Genomic DNA, 18,178 nt, shown 5'->3' with positions numbered 1-18,178 from the left:
GCTGAAAACAGAGCTTTTTTTGACCAGGCAAAATTAGTGTTTTCCTACAAGACTAATGAGAATTTTTAATTAAAGTTTTATTTAGACACTAAAGAATCATATTAACTTTGACAAAAATGGCATTTTATGACCCCTTAAAAAGGAATAAATACAACCTTAAAAATAAAACTAAATACTTTTTGGAGATGTGAAGGATGCAATACTAGTTTTTAGTTACTCAAGATTTAAGTGTCTCCCTCCGTCTTAAATTCTAACTTAATTCAAAATGTGAATAGACTATATACAGAAATTGTGTTTGTATTTCGTGTGTATAGAGTGATCACTATATAATCACTTCAGTTCAACATGATTGGCTTAAGTGCTTAATGGTGTAAATCTTTATTCCAACCGTTGTATAAAATATTAGCGGTTCACTTGTCAGGTACCCTGCATGAGAAAAGGATGACAAAACTTTCCTTACAGGGTGAACTATCCTTTTAAGTGAAATCTTCAGATAACATAGAGCCTTTGACCAGAAATGAAGGACAGAGACAGCAAAAAGCTATTTAAAAAATGGATTCAAAGCTGCGGTTTGGGACATGTAGTCAAAATCTGTGTGTGTGTACCACTAATAGATTTGGCTGTGGTGAATGCACTATGGGGTATTTCATCTGAGTCCCAGTGTGTCATCATTAATTCTTTTGGAGTGTGTGCGTGTGTTTCATTGATTTGCTATGCTAGCTGTTGCTTGTATTTTGGCAGTCTCTTGCAGGCAAGTCTCACTGCATTTTTCACAACACTACCTGTGTAGGAACCAAATCCAAATCTATACAGCCCCCCAAAAAGCATGAGACAGGGCTCCGTCGACAATCATTGATGTTATGTATGAAAGTTTATTATTGACATATTAGCCTACTAACATAGCATTAATGGGTTAAGAAAAGTTATTTTGGTAAGCTAGAACAAATTATTATGATAAGGAACAGGGAATAAGACTGACTAGGGTATAGAACAGGGTATGACTGCCTGCTAATGTGAAAATAAAATATTATCTAAATATAAAACTATTTTAAACTTTTTAATATTAATATTCCCTAATATAAAGTTTTGAGTGTGTCGTAATGTTTTTCTGTGATTTTCATCCCAGGAAAAATGCATTTTATGCCACATCAAAAGATCTTGTACTCTACATACGATTTCTGTGTGGTGTAAAAAAGTGTCTTCTATGTAATATACTCATAGACTGTAAAAAAAAAAGTGCAGTGCAGTTTTAAAACGTAAAGTAGAGACAAGCTGGCCATTGCCATCTTGGCAACAAGTCAACACTCGTCATGCCCGGATAACAGAAAATGAGCAAAGAGGTGGGGCGTAGGCGGAGCTTAGGTGATGCAATGACTAACAGACAGCAGATAAATGGCTATACACCTGTCAATCAAAGTGGCCACACCTCTAATTATGCAGAACTTTAAGGCTTTATAAAATGTTAATGAATGAGTTATAAAAAAAATCATCCCCCTCACAGTTGTCAGGAAGGGCAAAAATAGTCGTATAGATCAAAACCACACTTTTTAACAGGCTGTAAACATGTTTTTTTCTGCTGTAAAGTTGGGCATTTTAACATAGGGCTCAATTAGATTCTGCTCCCTTCAGGAGCCTGTTGAGGAATTGCAGTTTACGTTACTTCCGTATTGGTTTCAACAGAAACTGGTGGAGGTTGCCGCTTGGTTGTACTGTACCATAATGTCGTTATGAATGAATCCCTTGCGGTGGCGTGCAGGTTTGAGGTGTGGGTATTCCTCAGTGCTGGTCACTCGTATCCCCCATGCTTTCTTCCAAGCCTCATACAGCTGAATGTGGACTGGATATACACCGGAATGATGAGGGGCCACAGCATACCCCAGATCTACTGGAATACCATGCTCCTGTAATGAGAAATGCACACACTAGTATATATACTTGTAAATACACCAATAAATATAGTTATATTTTGATGTAAAGCACATACACAATCATATCACAATTTTTTCATAAACACACACATACACAGGGATGGTCACAAGTAACCGAGAACTGATGTAGCCTAGTTGTAGAAATAACAGCAGGTATTTGATCATAAAGAGCAAAATGATTTGATGACTCACAACTTTCAAATTCAAAAAATAGGCCTATACATTACAGTTAAAAAGTTTGTAATTGGTAAGCTTTTTAAAAATGTTTTTGAAATAAGACTCTTGTGCTAACCAAGGTTGCATTTATTTGATCAAAAATACAGTAATATTGTAATTAAATCATTATTACAATTAAAATAACTATTTGTATATATATATATATATATAAATATAAATGTAAATATATAAATATAAAAATATATATAATTTTTAATTAAATAAATTGAGGGCAGGGACTCGATTAAAAAATGTATCTAATTAATTAGAGGCTTTGTAATTAATTAATCGAAATTAATCGCATTTTAATTGCATATAAGTATTTGACCTGAGAACAGTGAGAAGTAATTTTTCACATGGATTTTTAGTATACCATTGAATAATGACTGAATACATAAGCTTAATCAACAAAATATTGTATTTATTTCAGTCCAGCAGACCAGTGCAATGTTTGCCATTAAGTGTAACAATAGCATATTTGTGATATTTGAGGCTCGATGTGCTGCGGTGATACGCAAATTCCTTGTTGTATAACTTGCACACAACCATGCTCTTGTCGACGCTTTCATCCCTTCGTTTTTTAAAACAAAATTTCCCATCTACGGGGCCAAGCAAAGCGGTCTCATCAGCTTCTTCGTACATGTTCACTATGATTTGTTGTTGTCGTGACCAGGTCGTGACTCATGACTCGTGAGTCGTGAGCGCTAGTTGGTGTTCCAGTATAATCGGTCCGTCGAAACTCATTCATTGAAAAACGTTCCGCGGTGCAACAATAAGTGTGTTAAAAATTATGTTATTTAATTTTTTTGCTTAATTAATTAACGCGTTAATGTCCCGGCCCTAATATATATATATATATATATATATATATATATATATATATATATATATATATAGTATATATATATACTATATATATATATATATATGTGTGTGTGTGTGTGTGTGTGTGTGTGTGTGTGTGTGTGTGTGTGTGCTTCGGGTCATTGTCATGTTGGAAGACCCAGCCTCGACCCATCTTCAATGCTCTAACAGAGGGAAGGAGGTTGTTCCCCAAAATCTCGCAATACATGGCCCCGGTCATCCTCTCCTTAATACAGTGCAGTCGCCCTTTCCTATGTGCAGACCTCTAAAGCATGATGCTACCACCCCCATGCTTTACAGTTGGGATGGTGTTCTTGGGATGATACTCATCATTCTTTTTCCTCCAAACACGTTTAGTGGAATTATGACCAAAATGATGACCTATTTTGGTCTCATCTGACCACATGACTTTCTACCATGACTCATCTGGATCATCCAAATGGTCATTGGCAAACTTAAATTGGGCCTGGACATGTGCTGGTTAAACCAGGGGAAACTTCCGTGCCATGCATGATTTCAAACCATGCTGTTTTAGTGTATTACCAACAGTAACCTTGGAAACGGTGGTCCCAGCTCTTTTCAGGTCATTGACCAGCTCCTCTCGTGTAGTTCTGGGCTGATTTCTCACCTTTCTTAAGATTATTGAGACCCCACTAGGCGAGATCTTGCATGGAGGCCCAGTCCGAGGGAAATTGACAGTCATGTTTAGCTTATTCCATTTTCTAATGATTGCTCCAACAGTGGACCTTTTTTCACCAAGCTTCTTGGCAATTTCCCCATGGCCCTTTCCAGGCTTGTGGAGGTGTGCAATTTTGTCTCTAGTGTCTTTGGACAGCTCTTTGGTATTGGTTATGTTAGTAGTTGGATTCTTACTGATTATATGGGGTGGACAGGTGTCTTTATGCAGCTAATGACCTCAAATTGGTGCATCTAATTTAGGATAATAAATGGAGTGGAAGTGGACATTTTAAAGGGAGACTAACAGGTCTTTGAGGGTCAGAATTCTAGCTGATAGATAGGCATTCAAATACTTATTTGCAGCTGTATCGTACAAATAAATAGTTAAAAAAAATCATATATTTTGATTTCTGGATTTTGTTTTTAGATTATGTCTCCCAGTGGACATGCACCTACGATGGCAATTTAAGACCCTTCCATGATTTCCAAGTGGGAGAATATTTACTGTACATAAACATGTCATTTACTCATGTTATGGCAAAACTAGGCAGCAATTACTCCAGTATCCACTCTCACATGATCCTTCAGAAATCATTTTAATATGTCCTGATTGTTGCCAAGGCCATTTAAAAAAATAAATACTATAGAAAAATTAAAGAAATTAGACTAAAAACTAGGTTTAATTCTAGTTGGGAAATAATAATATTGAAATATTTGCAAGTAGCATTTGGCTTATTTAAATTGAAGATAAAGATTGCACTGGGATAATTTATCTGTTGAGTGCTTGAGTAGACAAAATAACCAAAAATCCCTTTTCTCAGAAACAGACGCACACACATAGCTTGCGCCCTCCTTGACACACATTCGCACTTATCTTCAGAGTTACACAGCTACCTCAGAGCTATTGATTCGAGACTTCATGATTTTTATGAAAAATCCATTTTCATTTTTAAATTTCTCTGGGCTAACTAATTAAAATCAGATAGGTGAGATAATAGACATCTAAAGAACAGCTGAGTCGATAACTGTATTTTGAAGTGAATTTTCAGATTTAACTTCCATATCATGAGGATCCAGTAATCCATAGAATTTCCCTCAAGAGATTGCGCACACACACGCGCACAAACGCACACACACAGAAACACACAGAAAACCACCCACATCCTCCGTCCTCTCATGTATACTCATCTGTTAGCTTAGCTGCACAGCTCTGATTTAATCAAGCCCCCAAACCAACAAAGGCAAATCAAAGCTGTCTTTTCTAGATTATCAAACTTCTGCTCGTGGCCCATTAAAATTCTCTGTCAGCTTGACTCTCACAGTCTCTGCCCTCTGAGCTGACAGACACTAGTCTGTTTAACTCAGTGCCCAAAGTCAAAAGCATGCTAACTTGACCTTGGTCACTCATGCAGGAGATTATTCAAGGGAACATTTTGAAGTTTGCTGTTATTTGATTGCCACAGATTTTGAGCAGATCCTAATGACAGTATGTATTAAAGTTGGCATGAAATGGAAATTCACCCATACATCTATTTACGAAATGCATTTTATTGATCTTACTGTGAACAATTCATACATGCATGTTTTATTTTTATGTTACATTCAATCAACAACTGACAAATTAAACCACATTTCTTCTTTTCAATAATCTGTTTTACTCTGTTGTACGTCACAATACATAAGAAAGAATTTATCACTACTTCTATCAAATGGTTAATTTAAGAGTGAAACAACACACACATACACACGTTTATTTTTCTGGTATGGTGGAAACTTTCCATTGGCATCTATAACAGATATCATTTATACCCTAACCATACACACTTTTTGCATATTTAAATCTTATTTAAGGCATTATTTTGCATTTTTATTGAGCTTTTTCCTTGCAGGGACTCTTGGTTGTTTTTCAAAATGGAATTGCTTTAAGGTTTTACTATCCTTGTGGGAACATTTGGTCCTCATAATGTAGCCAAAACCCAACCCATGATCTAGTGTTGGGGAAGCTGCTTTAAAATCGAGCATCCTATGAGCTATACTGATTAGTTAAATAATTTGATCAGAAGAGTATTTCTCCATTAACATTTCATTTTTAAATGGTTTATCTTCAATAATAAAATAATATACATATTTTTTAAATGTAATAAAAATAAATTAATAATAAATAAAATGGCATGAAACGGAAGCTATGAAATTGATTGGATCATTGGATGGTTGTGGTCTGCTATCGCTGTTATCGCTGTTATCTATGAGCGTTACAGGACGTCCCACCCTCACTCCAGTAAATCAGAAAAGAGATTTGTTGTAAACTTGTTTAAACTTGAGATTTGCTGTAAACTTATTAATTTAATACTTTGCTATAAAAATATGCACAATAGCACCAGAGATTTATCTTCTAAGCAGAAGTTTGAATCTGTCAATGATTTCTTTTTTATCTGATTCACTTAGGGATTGTTCGAACAAAGCAAATCACTAAAACTGTGATTTAACATTGTAGAAGAACTTTTAGAATGTATATAATTATTGCCTCAGATCTAAAGCAAACAATGTAATGAGAAAACTGGGATGTAGTGTTTTGAAAAAAAGTAGCTTGTTGCCACTGAAAAATGCTGTTAAAATGGTTGTTCCTCGCCAAAACAGTTAAACACAAACATACACACAGTGAAAGAGCAATTAGGCTACTTGATTTCTAATATTTCAATTTCTCAGATGGATAAACACACAAAAAGCCACTTAAAGTTCATTGTAATATGAAGACCTCTTTTAAGACAAAGACGAAATTATATTGAAAATGATAGCGTGGGGGAAAATAAACAACAGATATAATAATTATGGATAAATCAGACTATTGTTTATAAAAGAGCTTTGCTAAACTTTATTTTAGTCACATTTTAATGCAAACCGCATTTGCATAAAGAACTATTAGCTAAACTGCTCAAGCCGTGGCGCATGACTGAAATTATAATATAGCCAGCGGTTACGTTTTCAGACAGAAACTGTGCTTGTTTGTGACTTCCAGAAGGGGCACTTTATGCTCTGTAGTTTATCACTCATTCCACTGTTCACATCACATCCCTTTTTTTCCAACTGCCAAGTGACAGTGATATTAACATGCACCCTGAAGTACATATGAAGCCTAGACAGCTAGTGAGCACAACCATCTACAATACCTTTCAGTGCATATACATTTATATACACTATAATCACAAAAGTATTGGGACACCTGACCATTACGCCAACACGGGTGGCATTGCATTTTAAATACTCTTTATTCGTATGAAGTTGACAAGACTTTGTAGTGTTTTTGTGTTTTATTTATCCAGTACAGCTGTGAGATCAGGCACTGGTGAGATCAGGCACTGGTGTTGAACGAAAAGGCCTGGCTTAGCTTCTCCATTCCAGTTCATCCCACAGTTGTTTAAAGGGGTCCAGGTGAGGGCTCTGACTCTGTTACCCCTTTTCCACCAGCCTGGATCGGTTGCTAGTTCAGATCTAGTGCTAGTGCCGTTTCGGACTTGGTTTGACTGATGAGACGAACCGGTTTGCCTTTCTACGGGCTAGAGAGTCATCACAGAGCCAGGTCTTACGTCACTGTATACGTCTCATCTTTCTCAGCAACGGTAACCCTGCCTCCAGCCCCTGAAGCAAGTGGTTCTTCTAGACCAGCAATGTTTCGGTGCTACTTAAGAACCACTTTTCCTGGTTCAGAGCTGGTGCTTTAGACGTCAAAAGACAAAGAACCGATTTTTAACTAGGCTCTGTCTCCGAACCAGCACTCAAACTGCCTTGGTGGAAAAGTATGGGTATGTGTTGGCCAGTCAAATTCTTCCACACCAAATTCTTTATGGACCTTGCTTTGTGCACTGGGGCACAGTCATGCAGGAATAGGTCTTTCCTCAAACTGTTCCTATAAAGTTGGAAGCATAGCGTTGTCCAAAATGTCTTGGTGTGCTGAAGCATTAAGATTTCTCTTCATTGGAAGAGGCCAAGCCCAACCCCTGAAAAACAGCCCCATATCATTATCCATTCTCCACCAAACTTTACAGTTAGCACAATGCAGTCAGGTAGGTAATGCTCTCTTGGATCTGCCAAATCCAGACTCGCCCATCAGATTGGCAAACAGAGAAGTGTTTTGCAATTTTTCGAGTTTTCACTACTCCAGAATGCAGTGGTTGCGTGCTTTACACCACTCCATCCGATCCTTAGCATTGTACTTAGTGATGCGAGGATTGCATGCAGCTGCTCGGACATGGAAATCTATTCCATAAAGCTCCCACCACACAAATTTTGTGCTGACATTAATGCCAGTGGAAGTTTGGAACCCTTCAGCTATGGAATAAGTGTGTTGGCGACTTTTACGCACCATGCGCCTCAGCACTCGGCGACTCCACTCTGTTAGTTTGCACGGTCTTGTGCTTCGTGGCTGCTGTTCCTAAATGCTTCCACTTTCCAATAATGCCACTAATAGTTAACCTTGAAATATCTGGTAGGGATGAAATTTCACAAACTGACTTACTGCAAAGCTGGTATCCTATCACGGTACCATGTTTGAATTCACTGAGCTCTTCAGAACAACCTTTTTTTCCACAAATGTTTGTGAATGCAGACTGTATGACTAGGTGTTTGATTTTTCTACATCCCAATACTTTTATCCATATAGGGTATATAAATGTTTCAAAACATTTCTTGCAGTAACATACAAAGTGTACTTCTGAGAGCAAAACGAAACGAAGGGACTGACCAAATTGCATCTAACGTGCATGAGTGGCACTGCACAGCACAACGGATGGATAGTTTACTTGCATGACAATTTACTTGTTCACTGGATCATACAGATATCCGCTCTAACGGTTCAGCTGCAGTGTTTGGCTTCCAAACAGCTCATAACTAAATAAAACAGGCTGTGTGATAATGAGGAATGCCAATGATCACCCCTTATGTCAGCTTACAGCTAGATTCTTTTTCTTTGAAATTCACTTAGCAATTTGAATGTTTTTGTCAAGTCTTAGTATAGCATTTTAAAAATTATTTTAAAATATATATTTGAGACATATATCGTGCCCATTTTATAGACAGGGCAAGTCAGACAGGGAACGATAAGGTGCAGAAGAGTAAGAAGGGATCAGGAATGAGCCGGATTTGCACTCGGGTAGCTCGCATCAATTTACAGTATACGTGTCACTCTGTAATACATGAAGGGTAAATATATCTGTCAGAGTATTACATTCTGTTGGAAAAGTGTCTTTGAGTGTGGCATGAGAGTGCTGCTTCACAGAAAAAGGGGGACAAATAAATGCAGGAGTGTTACAGAGAGATAACTAAGTGAGAGCGCATACATGTGCACACTCACTCTCTTTCCCATTCATGTGTAGGTTTCAATGATTCTGTCAAAATCATAAGAGGCACTTCTCTATTTGAGGAACAACTGAAGTCTCAAAGCACCTGTAAAACATGCATAATTAGTGTTCATTTTCTCACCGTAAATGACACGAGTCGCTGTCGGGCTAATGGTTCTTTTGGTGAATGAGTATTTTTCCCTGATATGATAATACCTGGATGGTGGTTTTGTTCAGGGATTGTGTATGGGTAAGTGAGAGGTGTAGTTTTTCTCACCAAAGCAAAATCTTTATTCAGGATCATTTGTTCCATCAGAGAGGATTCATTGTGAAAGAGATGAGGCTGCATATGACTCCACATATGAGGAAACCACCAGAAATCATCAACATATTTCAACAACAGATCATCTCCATCATCTTCCTCCTGTGTACCTACACAAACAAACAATAGCTCATTAACATATTGGGTATTTCTTTTGGGCCAGTGGACTTTCAAAAAATAAACATTCCTCAATTTCAAAAAATCCTAAATTCCTAAAACTCTTAGTTTCTATATTGACTATCTAAAGGCATCACGTAAGAATGATTGTCATTTCTACCACAGCTCAAATATTTGTTTGGTTTAATAGGATTCTGTGGTGGAAATTATGGTGATGGAAATATCATTTTAGAATAAAATGAATGACTTCTTTGTTTTGCTAAAGTGAATTTTACAGCTAGCATGCATTCTAAATACACTTACTTTTTACATAATCTGACTAAATTTGATTTGATTGGAAATTATACCCTTTTTGTTTCTACCTTGATTTACATTCATTCATCTCAAGCACACTCTTCACTAACACTGTTATGGCCTTGGTTGCCAAACACACATGCACACACACGCACACGCACACGCACACGCACACGCACACACACACACACACACACACACACACACACACACACACACACACACACACACACAAAAAGTGTTTTATTTCAGCTAGTTGAAAAATTCATTTTATTTCAGCTCGTTGCTAAGGCAACATTTCTCATATTGAGTTGAAGTACTAAGGTAAATTAAATTATCTAAAACTAAAAACTAAACCTTAATAAAAATGATGACATATTTACAAAAAAATTACAAAAACTAACAAAAGTGGAAATGACATGTGAAGGCCAAGTATGGTTTCTTCCTTTCTAAGTAGGTGGTTCTCGGTCAGAATAAGCTACAATTTGCAAAGGTATTCAGCAACACGTATAACAATTTAATTTAGATATCCACACAAACACATACATACACAGTTCAAAAATAGAACATAATCTCTAACATGATGAACTAGAGAAACTTCAATGTTGCTATGGCAGAGTTCTGTTACCATGCCAATCAGAATATTACAGAACGCCTGTTGGCAGGCATTTTTATAGCAATGCAATCACGCATGTTATATGTGTTATATTAGTTTATCTTTTAACACCTACACGCATACACAGTTACCTGTATGGAAGAATTTCCCAGAAAATCCCAGGTTAAAGGTAAAGTTGGAGACATAAGACCTCAATGTGTTCTGTGTTTCCAGAAGAGCCTGAAAAAGTAAAAATGTCAAACATTAGATTCTGCCCTTCCACTCTATAGCACACACCCATTTATCCATTATCTATCAATCAACCATAATACACATCACAATATTGAAGTATTTCGTATTAACATTATGAAGTAGTATATGTGCGCGTGGTCTGTGTATATGCGTCTAAGGATGTGATCGATCTTTCCAGGATGAGTAATGGCATTTGGGTTTGGCAGGTGCCTCATTGCAGCAGTTCCAATAAAACAGTCTCATATATTTCTAGCCTAAGACACCATGCAAATACAATCAATATCTGTCTGACAACTGACAGCGAGTGTGAGCGTGTTTGTCACTGTTTTGTAGGATATATGGTAATATCGCAGAAGGCAGGAAGGGGCGTGTTGGCTGACTTAGACGGTGTCATCAAGTCATTACTCACAGAGCTCGGGAAGATATGCTGACACACACTCTGGCACACAGGCAGACACACACAGACGGGACCCAGGAGACAGGTGTAATATATTTGATTTTATCCTTCAGTGAGAGTGTGGCAGTTATCCCTGATGACATTTTGGTAATTAATTCTATTTACATTCAACTAAACAACTGCAACAAAATCAGCTCAGGTACTCACATCCTGGAAATCGAATCAGCTCACCCACGTGAGGGTGTACCAGTCTATGTGCGTTTTGCATCTTAACCTAATAAAGTGGCATTTTGATTGAGCGCTCATTAATTTAAAATGATCTGGCCTCACACGCAACTGTCATCTAATTCAATGTTCATGTCATAATGTAATATTACTAAAACTGAGGCTTTTGATGAGATGCCTTTATGAATATTTAGTGGAGTGTGTTATGTGTCTTGTGAGAGATACGGCCCGAAGTTTGATGGCTTATGGCTCTGCATGCAGCGAAAAAGGTAAGGAAGACTGGGTAAGATACATTATCTCACCTCTTGTAATCAGGTAACTGTAAATGTTTCTGTCATATAAACATATAAACAGGAAATATACATCAATATTAAACAAATGGCAAAAGACCAAAGTCATTTAAATTTTTGTTTAAGTAATATATTTTAATTAAAACCTTTGAAATTTGTATTTAATAAGACAAACTAAATGAGATTTTATTTTAATTCTGGCAAACATTTTAGTCCACTTATGTTTTTATTGAAACAAATTTGTTTATAAAAGATTACCTTTTTTGGCAAAGACTTTGGGATTTGCAGGGGTATTTTATGTGGATGGTTAAATGTTTACATCATATATACATTACAAGCATATATAATATAAATATTTGTAAGTATATTTAAAGGGTTAGTTCGCCCAAAAAACTAAAAACCTGTTGTTATTTATTCATCCCCATGTCATTCCTAACACATAAGACTTTTGTTAAGCTTCGAAACACGAATGAAGAAATTTGAATGAAATCTGGGAGATTTCTGTCCCTCACTGATAAAAATGTGTGTGGTTTATTTTATATTAATACAAATTTCATAAAGCACATAAAAAGTTAAATAAAAAGTTTGCATAAGCAAAAAAGTATTTAGTCAGCCACCAATTGTGCACATTTTCCCATTTAAAAGATGAGAGAGGCCTGTAATTTTCATCACTTGAACTATGGGAGACAGAGTGAGAAAAAAAAATCTGAAAATCACATTGTCTGATTTTTAAAGAATTTCTTTGCGAATAATGGTGGAAAATAAGTATATGGTCATCTACAAAAAAAAGCAAGATTCCTGGCTCTCACAGACCTGTAACTTCTTCTTTAAGAGGCTCCTCTGTCCTCCACGCATTTCCTGTATTAATGGCCCCTGTTTGAAGTCATTATCAGTATAAAAGACATCTGTCCAAAACAGTCAGACTCCAAACTCCACTATGACCAAGACCAAAAAGCAGTCAAAGGACACCAGAAACAAAATTGTAGACCTGCACAGGCTGGGAAGACTAAATCTGCAATAGGTAAGCAGCTTGGTGTGAAGAAGTCAACTGCGGGAGAAATTATTAGAAAATGGAAGACATACAAGACCACTGATAATCTCCCTCGATCTGGGGCTCCATGCAAGATCTCCCCCGTGGGGTCAAAATGATCACAAGAACGGTGAGCAAAAATTCCAGAACCACATGGGGAACCTAGTGAATGACCTGCAAAGAGCTGGGACCAAAGTAACAAAGGCTACCATCAGTAACACACTATGTCGCCAGGAACTTAAATCCTGCAAAGCCAGACGTGTCCCCCTGCTTAAGCCAGTACATGTCCTAGCCTGTCTGAAGTTTGCCAAAGAGCATTTGGATGATCCAGAAGAGGACTGGGAGAATGTCATATGGTCAGATGAAACAAAAATATAACTTTTTTGGTAAAAAACCCCCCAACTTGTCATGTTTGGAGGAGAAAGAATGTTGAGTTGCACTATACCTACTGTGAAGCATGGGGTGGACACATCATGCTTTGGGGCTGTTTTTCTGCAAAAGGACCAGGACGACTGATCCATGTAAAGGAAAGAATGAATGGGGCTATATATCGTGAGATTTTGAGTAAAAACCTCCTTCCATCAGCAAGGGCATTGAAGATGAAACGTGGCTGGGCCTTTCAGCATGACAATGATCGCAAACACCGCTCAGGCAATGAAGGAGAGGCTTCGTAAGAAGCATTTCAAGGTCCGGGAGTCACCAGATCTTAACCACATAGAAAGTTTTTGGAGAGAGTTGAAAATCTGTGTTGCCAGCAACAATGTGTAAAAACCTTGTGGCGACTTACAGAAAACATTTGACCTTGATTTGACCTTTTAAATGGGAGAACTTGCACAATTGGTGGCTGACTAAATACTTTTTTTGCCCCACTGTAGGAAAGGATGAAAATTATTTTAAATATAACAATTATTATTATTATTATTATTATTATTATTATTATTATTATTATTATTATTATTATTATTATTATTATTATATAATTATAATAGGATAACAATAAATAGATTACAGCTAAGAAATTAAAGCTAAGAAATAATTTACTTGGAATATTATTTTATTTGAAAATTTCAATTTATCAGTTTACCCAAGCTTATTTTACCTACTGACCAGGAGCAACTTCAGTCAGTGAATCACATTTAAAACACACATTTGTGGCTTTCTGTCACAGACTCTTTTTTTGTCCAATGATAACAGACGGCTGCAAAAAAAGTAGCTTTATTCTTTTCTTCTAAGTTTTCCTTGTATATGAGAAACAAACTTTACCTCATCTTACCCATTCTCATATTTATATAAAGGATCCATATAAGACAACAATGAAAGGTAGATGGGACGTATTCTGTTACAGGAGCGCGAGGGAAGAGTGCAAATAAAAGAATAAGAGAGAACACATTTAATATTGATGTGGGAATCTGGGATGTTGGGAATCTGACATCATAGGATATAACAACGCCAAGCTAGAGTGCAGGGAGATGGGAGGGGAATGACAGGATGAGAGGAGAGAGTGAACCTGAAATGGATGACAGAAGAAAAAAAAGAGACAGTGCTATTCTAGGATATTTTTACAGACACAAAGTTTCCCATTCTCTCAGCAAGCTGTGACATGCGCGCACTCGCAGGTGCACGCAGAAATCGCAAAACTCTTTCAAAACGCAAATCTAAAATAGCAAGAAATACCACAAACATGACGGAAAAGTTGTACTGAAACTTCCTCAGCTCATTTCTATAGTCTGCACTCCCATCTTGATTAAAATGCAACAAACTGAGCGAAATTAATTATTTAACGGCTAGGTTTTAAACAGCTCTGTCTTAAATCGATTCCTTACATTTACTGAGCACACTTCAAAAGAGTGCACATGAATCATTAATGCATTAATAAGCCAAAGAAGCAGCTTCATAATGGTATCATAGTTCTGATGATTCCCATCAGCTTGGCAGGTCAGTGTACACTGTCATAAAAGTCTAAAATGGTTTATTTGTAAGAATCTTTGATTCATTGTAATTTATTATGAGCAAAACCTCTATGTGCTTTACCCCACTAGGATATTCTTGTTGGTTCTTATTTTAAAACCAGTCATTCGTCTCTCACTTCAGAGAAAGTTATGCTTAAGGGTGTTAATAGAGTTTGGCCTATGATTGTTTGGTAAGAAGGTTGTTCCAGGACAAACAATTTCACTTTGGGAACCTGTCTTACCTGACATACTGTTCACATGTACAACGTTTATCACAACAGATTTGCACAAGGAACAGCTCATAATTTCACCCACCCCTATCATGACTCATACTATTGACATTGCCTGAACTTTGTAATATATAAATGTAAATTGATAGAACATAATGCCATGAAAAAAAATCTAGACAATAAACCTTTTTTGAAATTTTAGAGTGGAATTGTATCCCATAATGCATTTGCTACACTGAACCGTATCAAGGGTTTTGCTGAATAAATAAAAAATATATATATATTTTTAAATATGCTAACATTATCATTTATTGAGGCAGCATATTTATTAAAATATATATTGTTTTAAATTAAACTTTTAAACATTTTTAAAAAGTAACCACAAACTTTCAGAAGCACAAGACAATCCTTCAAAGACTGAATAATTTGTATTTGATTTAGACAGGAATAAAAATAAATATTTATGTAATATTAGATTTTTATTTGATATTATCTAACTGATTTTTTTTTTTTTTTTTAGCATTATTCATTTATAAAATATGCTTCTTCAATAAATGATAGATTAACAACATATTTATTTCTTGTTATTCCATGACATTGGAAAGGCTTTTTAAAATACATATATAAACATCAGGGGGAAAAAATAAACATATTTACCCCTGATGTTTATTTATTTATTTTAAAAAGCGCATCCAGTGTCAAGGAATTTTAAAATATCAAGTATCGTATTTTTAAATATATATATCTGCATACATTTTCTTTCCAGTTCCCTATATCGAGGGAACTCAACACTGCGTCGTCGAGTGACGACACTCTGGGAACGCCCCCAGCGTGACGGCTCTGAAGTATGAATGAAATCAGCCACCAATCCGATTGGTGCAACGTCGTGACGTAACCGGCGACGGCGTACACGGAAGCTATAAGAAGGCGCCGCCCCAAACAACAGACAGTCTTTGCTCTTCAGCGAGGCGCTCTGTGTGAATATTGTTTGTCTATTTACTGTTGTCTGTCTGATTATCAGTCCCTCTCTGAGAAAGCATGGCAAGCGAGCAGTTTAGAAGGTGTGTTCATCCGTGCCCGCGCTTCATTACGGGCTCGGACACACACCAGCTGTGTGTGCAGTGTCTCGGAGCGCAGCACGCTCAGGCGGCGCTTGAGGGTGCCGCCTGCAGCGAGTGTGAGAGGCTGCCGCTCCGGGTGCTGCGCTCACGGCTGGCCGTCTTCACCGAAGGCGGTCAGGCTCGCGAGCCCCGTGGGTCTGGTCCCGCGTCTGTTGAGGCAGCGCGGCGGCGTAGATCCTGGGGCTCACAACTGGATCTCGCGACGGGAGGCGGGCATGCTGAGGCATCTTCCCAATCCTCGTCCGATGATTCAGACGCTCTTCCGCCTCGTGAGGAAGCCCGCGCTGCGGCTTCTTCCCACGAGGTCGATAACCCAGTGCTGATGCTGTCTGATTCCGAGGGATCAGATCAGTTCAGCCTGGAGGCGGGCGGAGTGCAGGTGAATTCACCTCTTCACTCTCCCGCTCAAGAAGAGCTGGTGGACGTGCTGACACGTGCTGTGGCCAAACTCAGTATCGACTGGCCACAGGAAGAGGTGGAAGTCCAGCCTGTGAGCAGGTTGGATGGACGCTTCTTCAAAAAGCGTGCTCAGCCGCCACGCAGGGGCTTGCCGTTTTTCCCGGATTTGCACAATGAGTTGTGCAAATCATGGGGAAAACCATACTCATCGCGCCTATCGACACCCCCAGTTCTTGACTTCGGGTGTGTCGTGGGTGCGGCTGAGGCTGGTTATGGGATGCTGCCTCGCGTCGAGGAGGCACTAGCGAGCTATCTGTCTCCCGAGGCAGCAGCGTCCCTGAAAGCCCCTGTCCTGCCCACCAAGCCATGCAGGGACACGTCGTCCCTGGTGGGCAGGGCTTATCGAGCGGCCGGTAGAGCTGGTAGTTGCCTGCACACCATGGCGGTACTGCAGGCATACCAAGCTGAGCTCCTCAAAGAGCTCGATGAGGGAGAGGGTCCGTCTCCGGACGATATTACAGAGCTGCGGAAAGCTACCGACTTGTCTCTCCGCGTCACCAAAGAGACGGCCCGTGCTATCGGCCGCTCTATGGCTGGCATGGTGTGCGTGGAGAGGCACCTTTGGTTAAACCTGTCGGGGATGAAGGAGAAGGAGAAATCCTTCCTTCTGGATTCCCCGATAGCTCCTGTGGGTCTCTTCGGCGACGCAGTCAATAGCGTTGTCGAGAGATTCCAGGAGGTGAGGAAACAGTCGGCGGCTTTCCGGCAGTATCTCCCTCGCCGCCAGGGGCCTCCTGTAGCCAGCAGGGAGGTCTCTGGTGGCCAGTCCCGGCCCTCCACCAGCGCCCACAGACAGGCGCAAAAGGAGAGCGTCGCTTCCCGCGCCCCTCCCGAGGGAGCCTGGCAAAGGAGGCGACGTTCTCGCCAGAAGTCTTCTAAGCCGAAGGGCGACTTGAGGGAAGTCCTTCAGGCGAAGAAGGCTTCTGGCAAGCGGTCCTAGCTGCGGCGGGATCGCTCAGAGCTGGCCCTCCCGGGGGCGGACGACCGAGGTCGTTCCGAGCCCGCAGCTCTGGGGAAATCGATGTTGTGTTCCCGCCGTTAACAACGCTTCGGGCCTCATCGTTTTCCCGCGTACGTGCGCTGTCCCAGCCGCCTCGAAATCGACCTGCGGCGGGGCAGCGAATGCGTGCGCACACCGAAAATCCTCCCCGACTAAGCTCTGCCGGGTGGCCGCTTCAGGGGGTCGGGCAGGGGGTTCGGTGGGTACCAGAGACCAGCCTCGAGAGGCTGGTTCCCCTAGTAGAATATATCGGCGCATGGATGTGCCTCCCGAATATTTCTGCTTGGGTCCTGAGTACAGTGGGAAGGGGGTACAGATTGCAGTTCAGAGTTCCACCACCGAAGTTCAGCGGGGTGGTCTGGACTGTGGTCCCCCCGGCCCAGAGGCAGGTTATGGAACAAGAAGTACAGTCTCTGCTGGTCAAGGGGGCGATAGAAAAGATCCCTCCGCCAGACAGGGAGTCGGGCTTTTACAGCCGTTATTTCATTGTTCCCAAAAAGGGTGGAGGCTTACGTCCAATATTAGATCTGAGGTACTTGAATCGGTCTCTGAGGAGATTCAGGTTCAAGATGCTCACAATTCAAATGATCGTGAATCTGATCCAGTTCGAGGACTGGTTCGTCACGATAGATCTAAAGGACGCATATTTTCATGTCTCCATCCTTCCTGCCCACAGGAAGTTCCTGAGGTTCGCTTTCGGGGGCGAAGCGTACCAATATCGGGTGCTTCCTTTCGGTCTAGCTCTTTCCCCTCGCACCTTCACGAAGTGCATGGATGCAGCTCTGGCCCCTATGAGGCTGCAGGGCATCCGTGTGCTGAATTACATCGACGACTGGCTCATTATGGCAAAGTCGCGCGAGATGGCGATTCGGCATCGA

General features: G+C 39.6%; 1 protein-coding gene across 1 annotated transcript in view; it reads right to left on the bottom strand.

Moving 5' to 3' along the window:
• The window catches only part of ndst3 (N-deacetylase/N-sulfotransferase (heparan glucosaminyl) 3), a 105,113-nt gene that overhangs the window by 42,113 nt on the left and 44,822 nt on the right, over positions 1-18,178 (bottom strand). The window contains exons 3-5 of the mRNA XM_067441780.1: positions 10,500-10,587; positions 9,297-9,451; positions 1,716-1,901 (exon numbers count right to left, since the gene is read on the bottom strand). Of these exons, the coding sequence (XP_067297881.1) occupies positions 1,716-1,901; positions 9,297-9,451; positions 10,500-10,587 (429 nt within the window). The remainder of the gene's footprint in view (positions 1-1,715; positions 1,902-9,296; positions 9,452-10,499; positions 10,588-18,178) is intronic.

This window comes from Pseudorasbora parva, chromosome 4, assembly GCF_024679245.1.
Source record: "Pseudorasbora parva isolate DD20220531a chromosome 4, ASM2467924v1, whole genome shotgun sequence".
Taxonomy (NCBI): Eukaryota; Metazoa; Chordata; class Actinopteri; order Cypriniformes; family Gobionidae; genus Pseudorasbora; species Pseudorasbora parva.
Note: the sequence above shows the minus strand (reverse complement) of the source record. Positions and strands in the feature narration are given on the sequence as shown.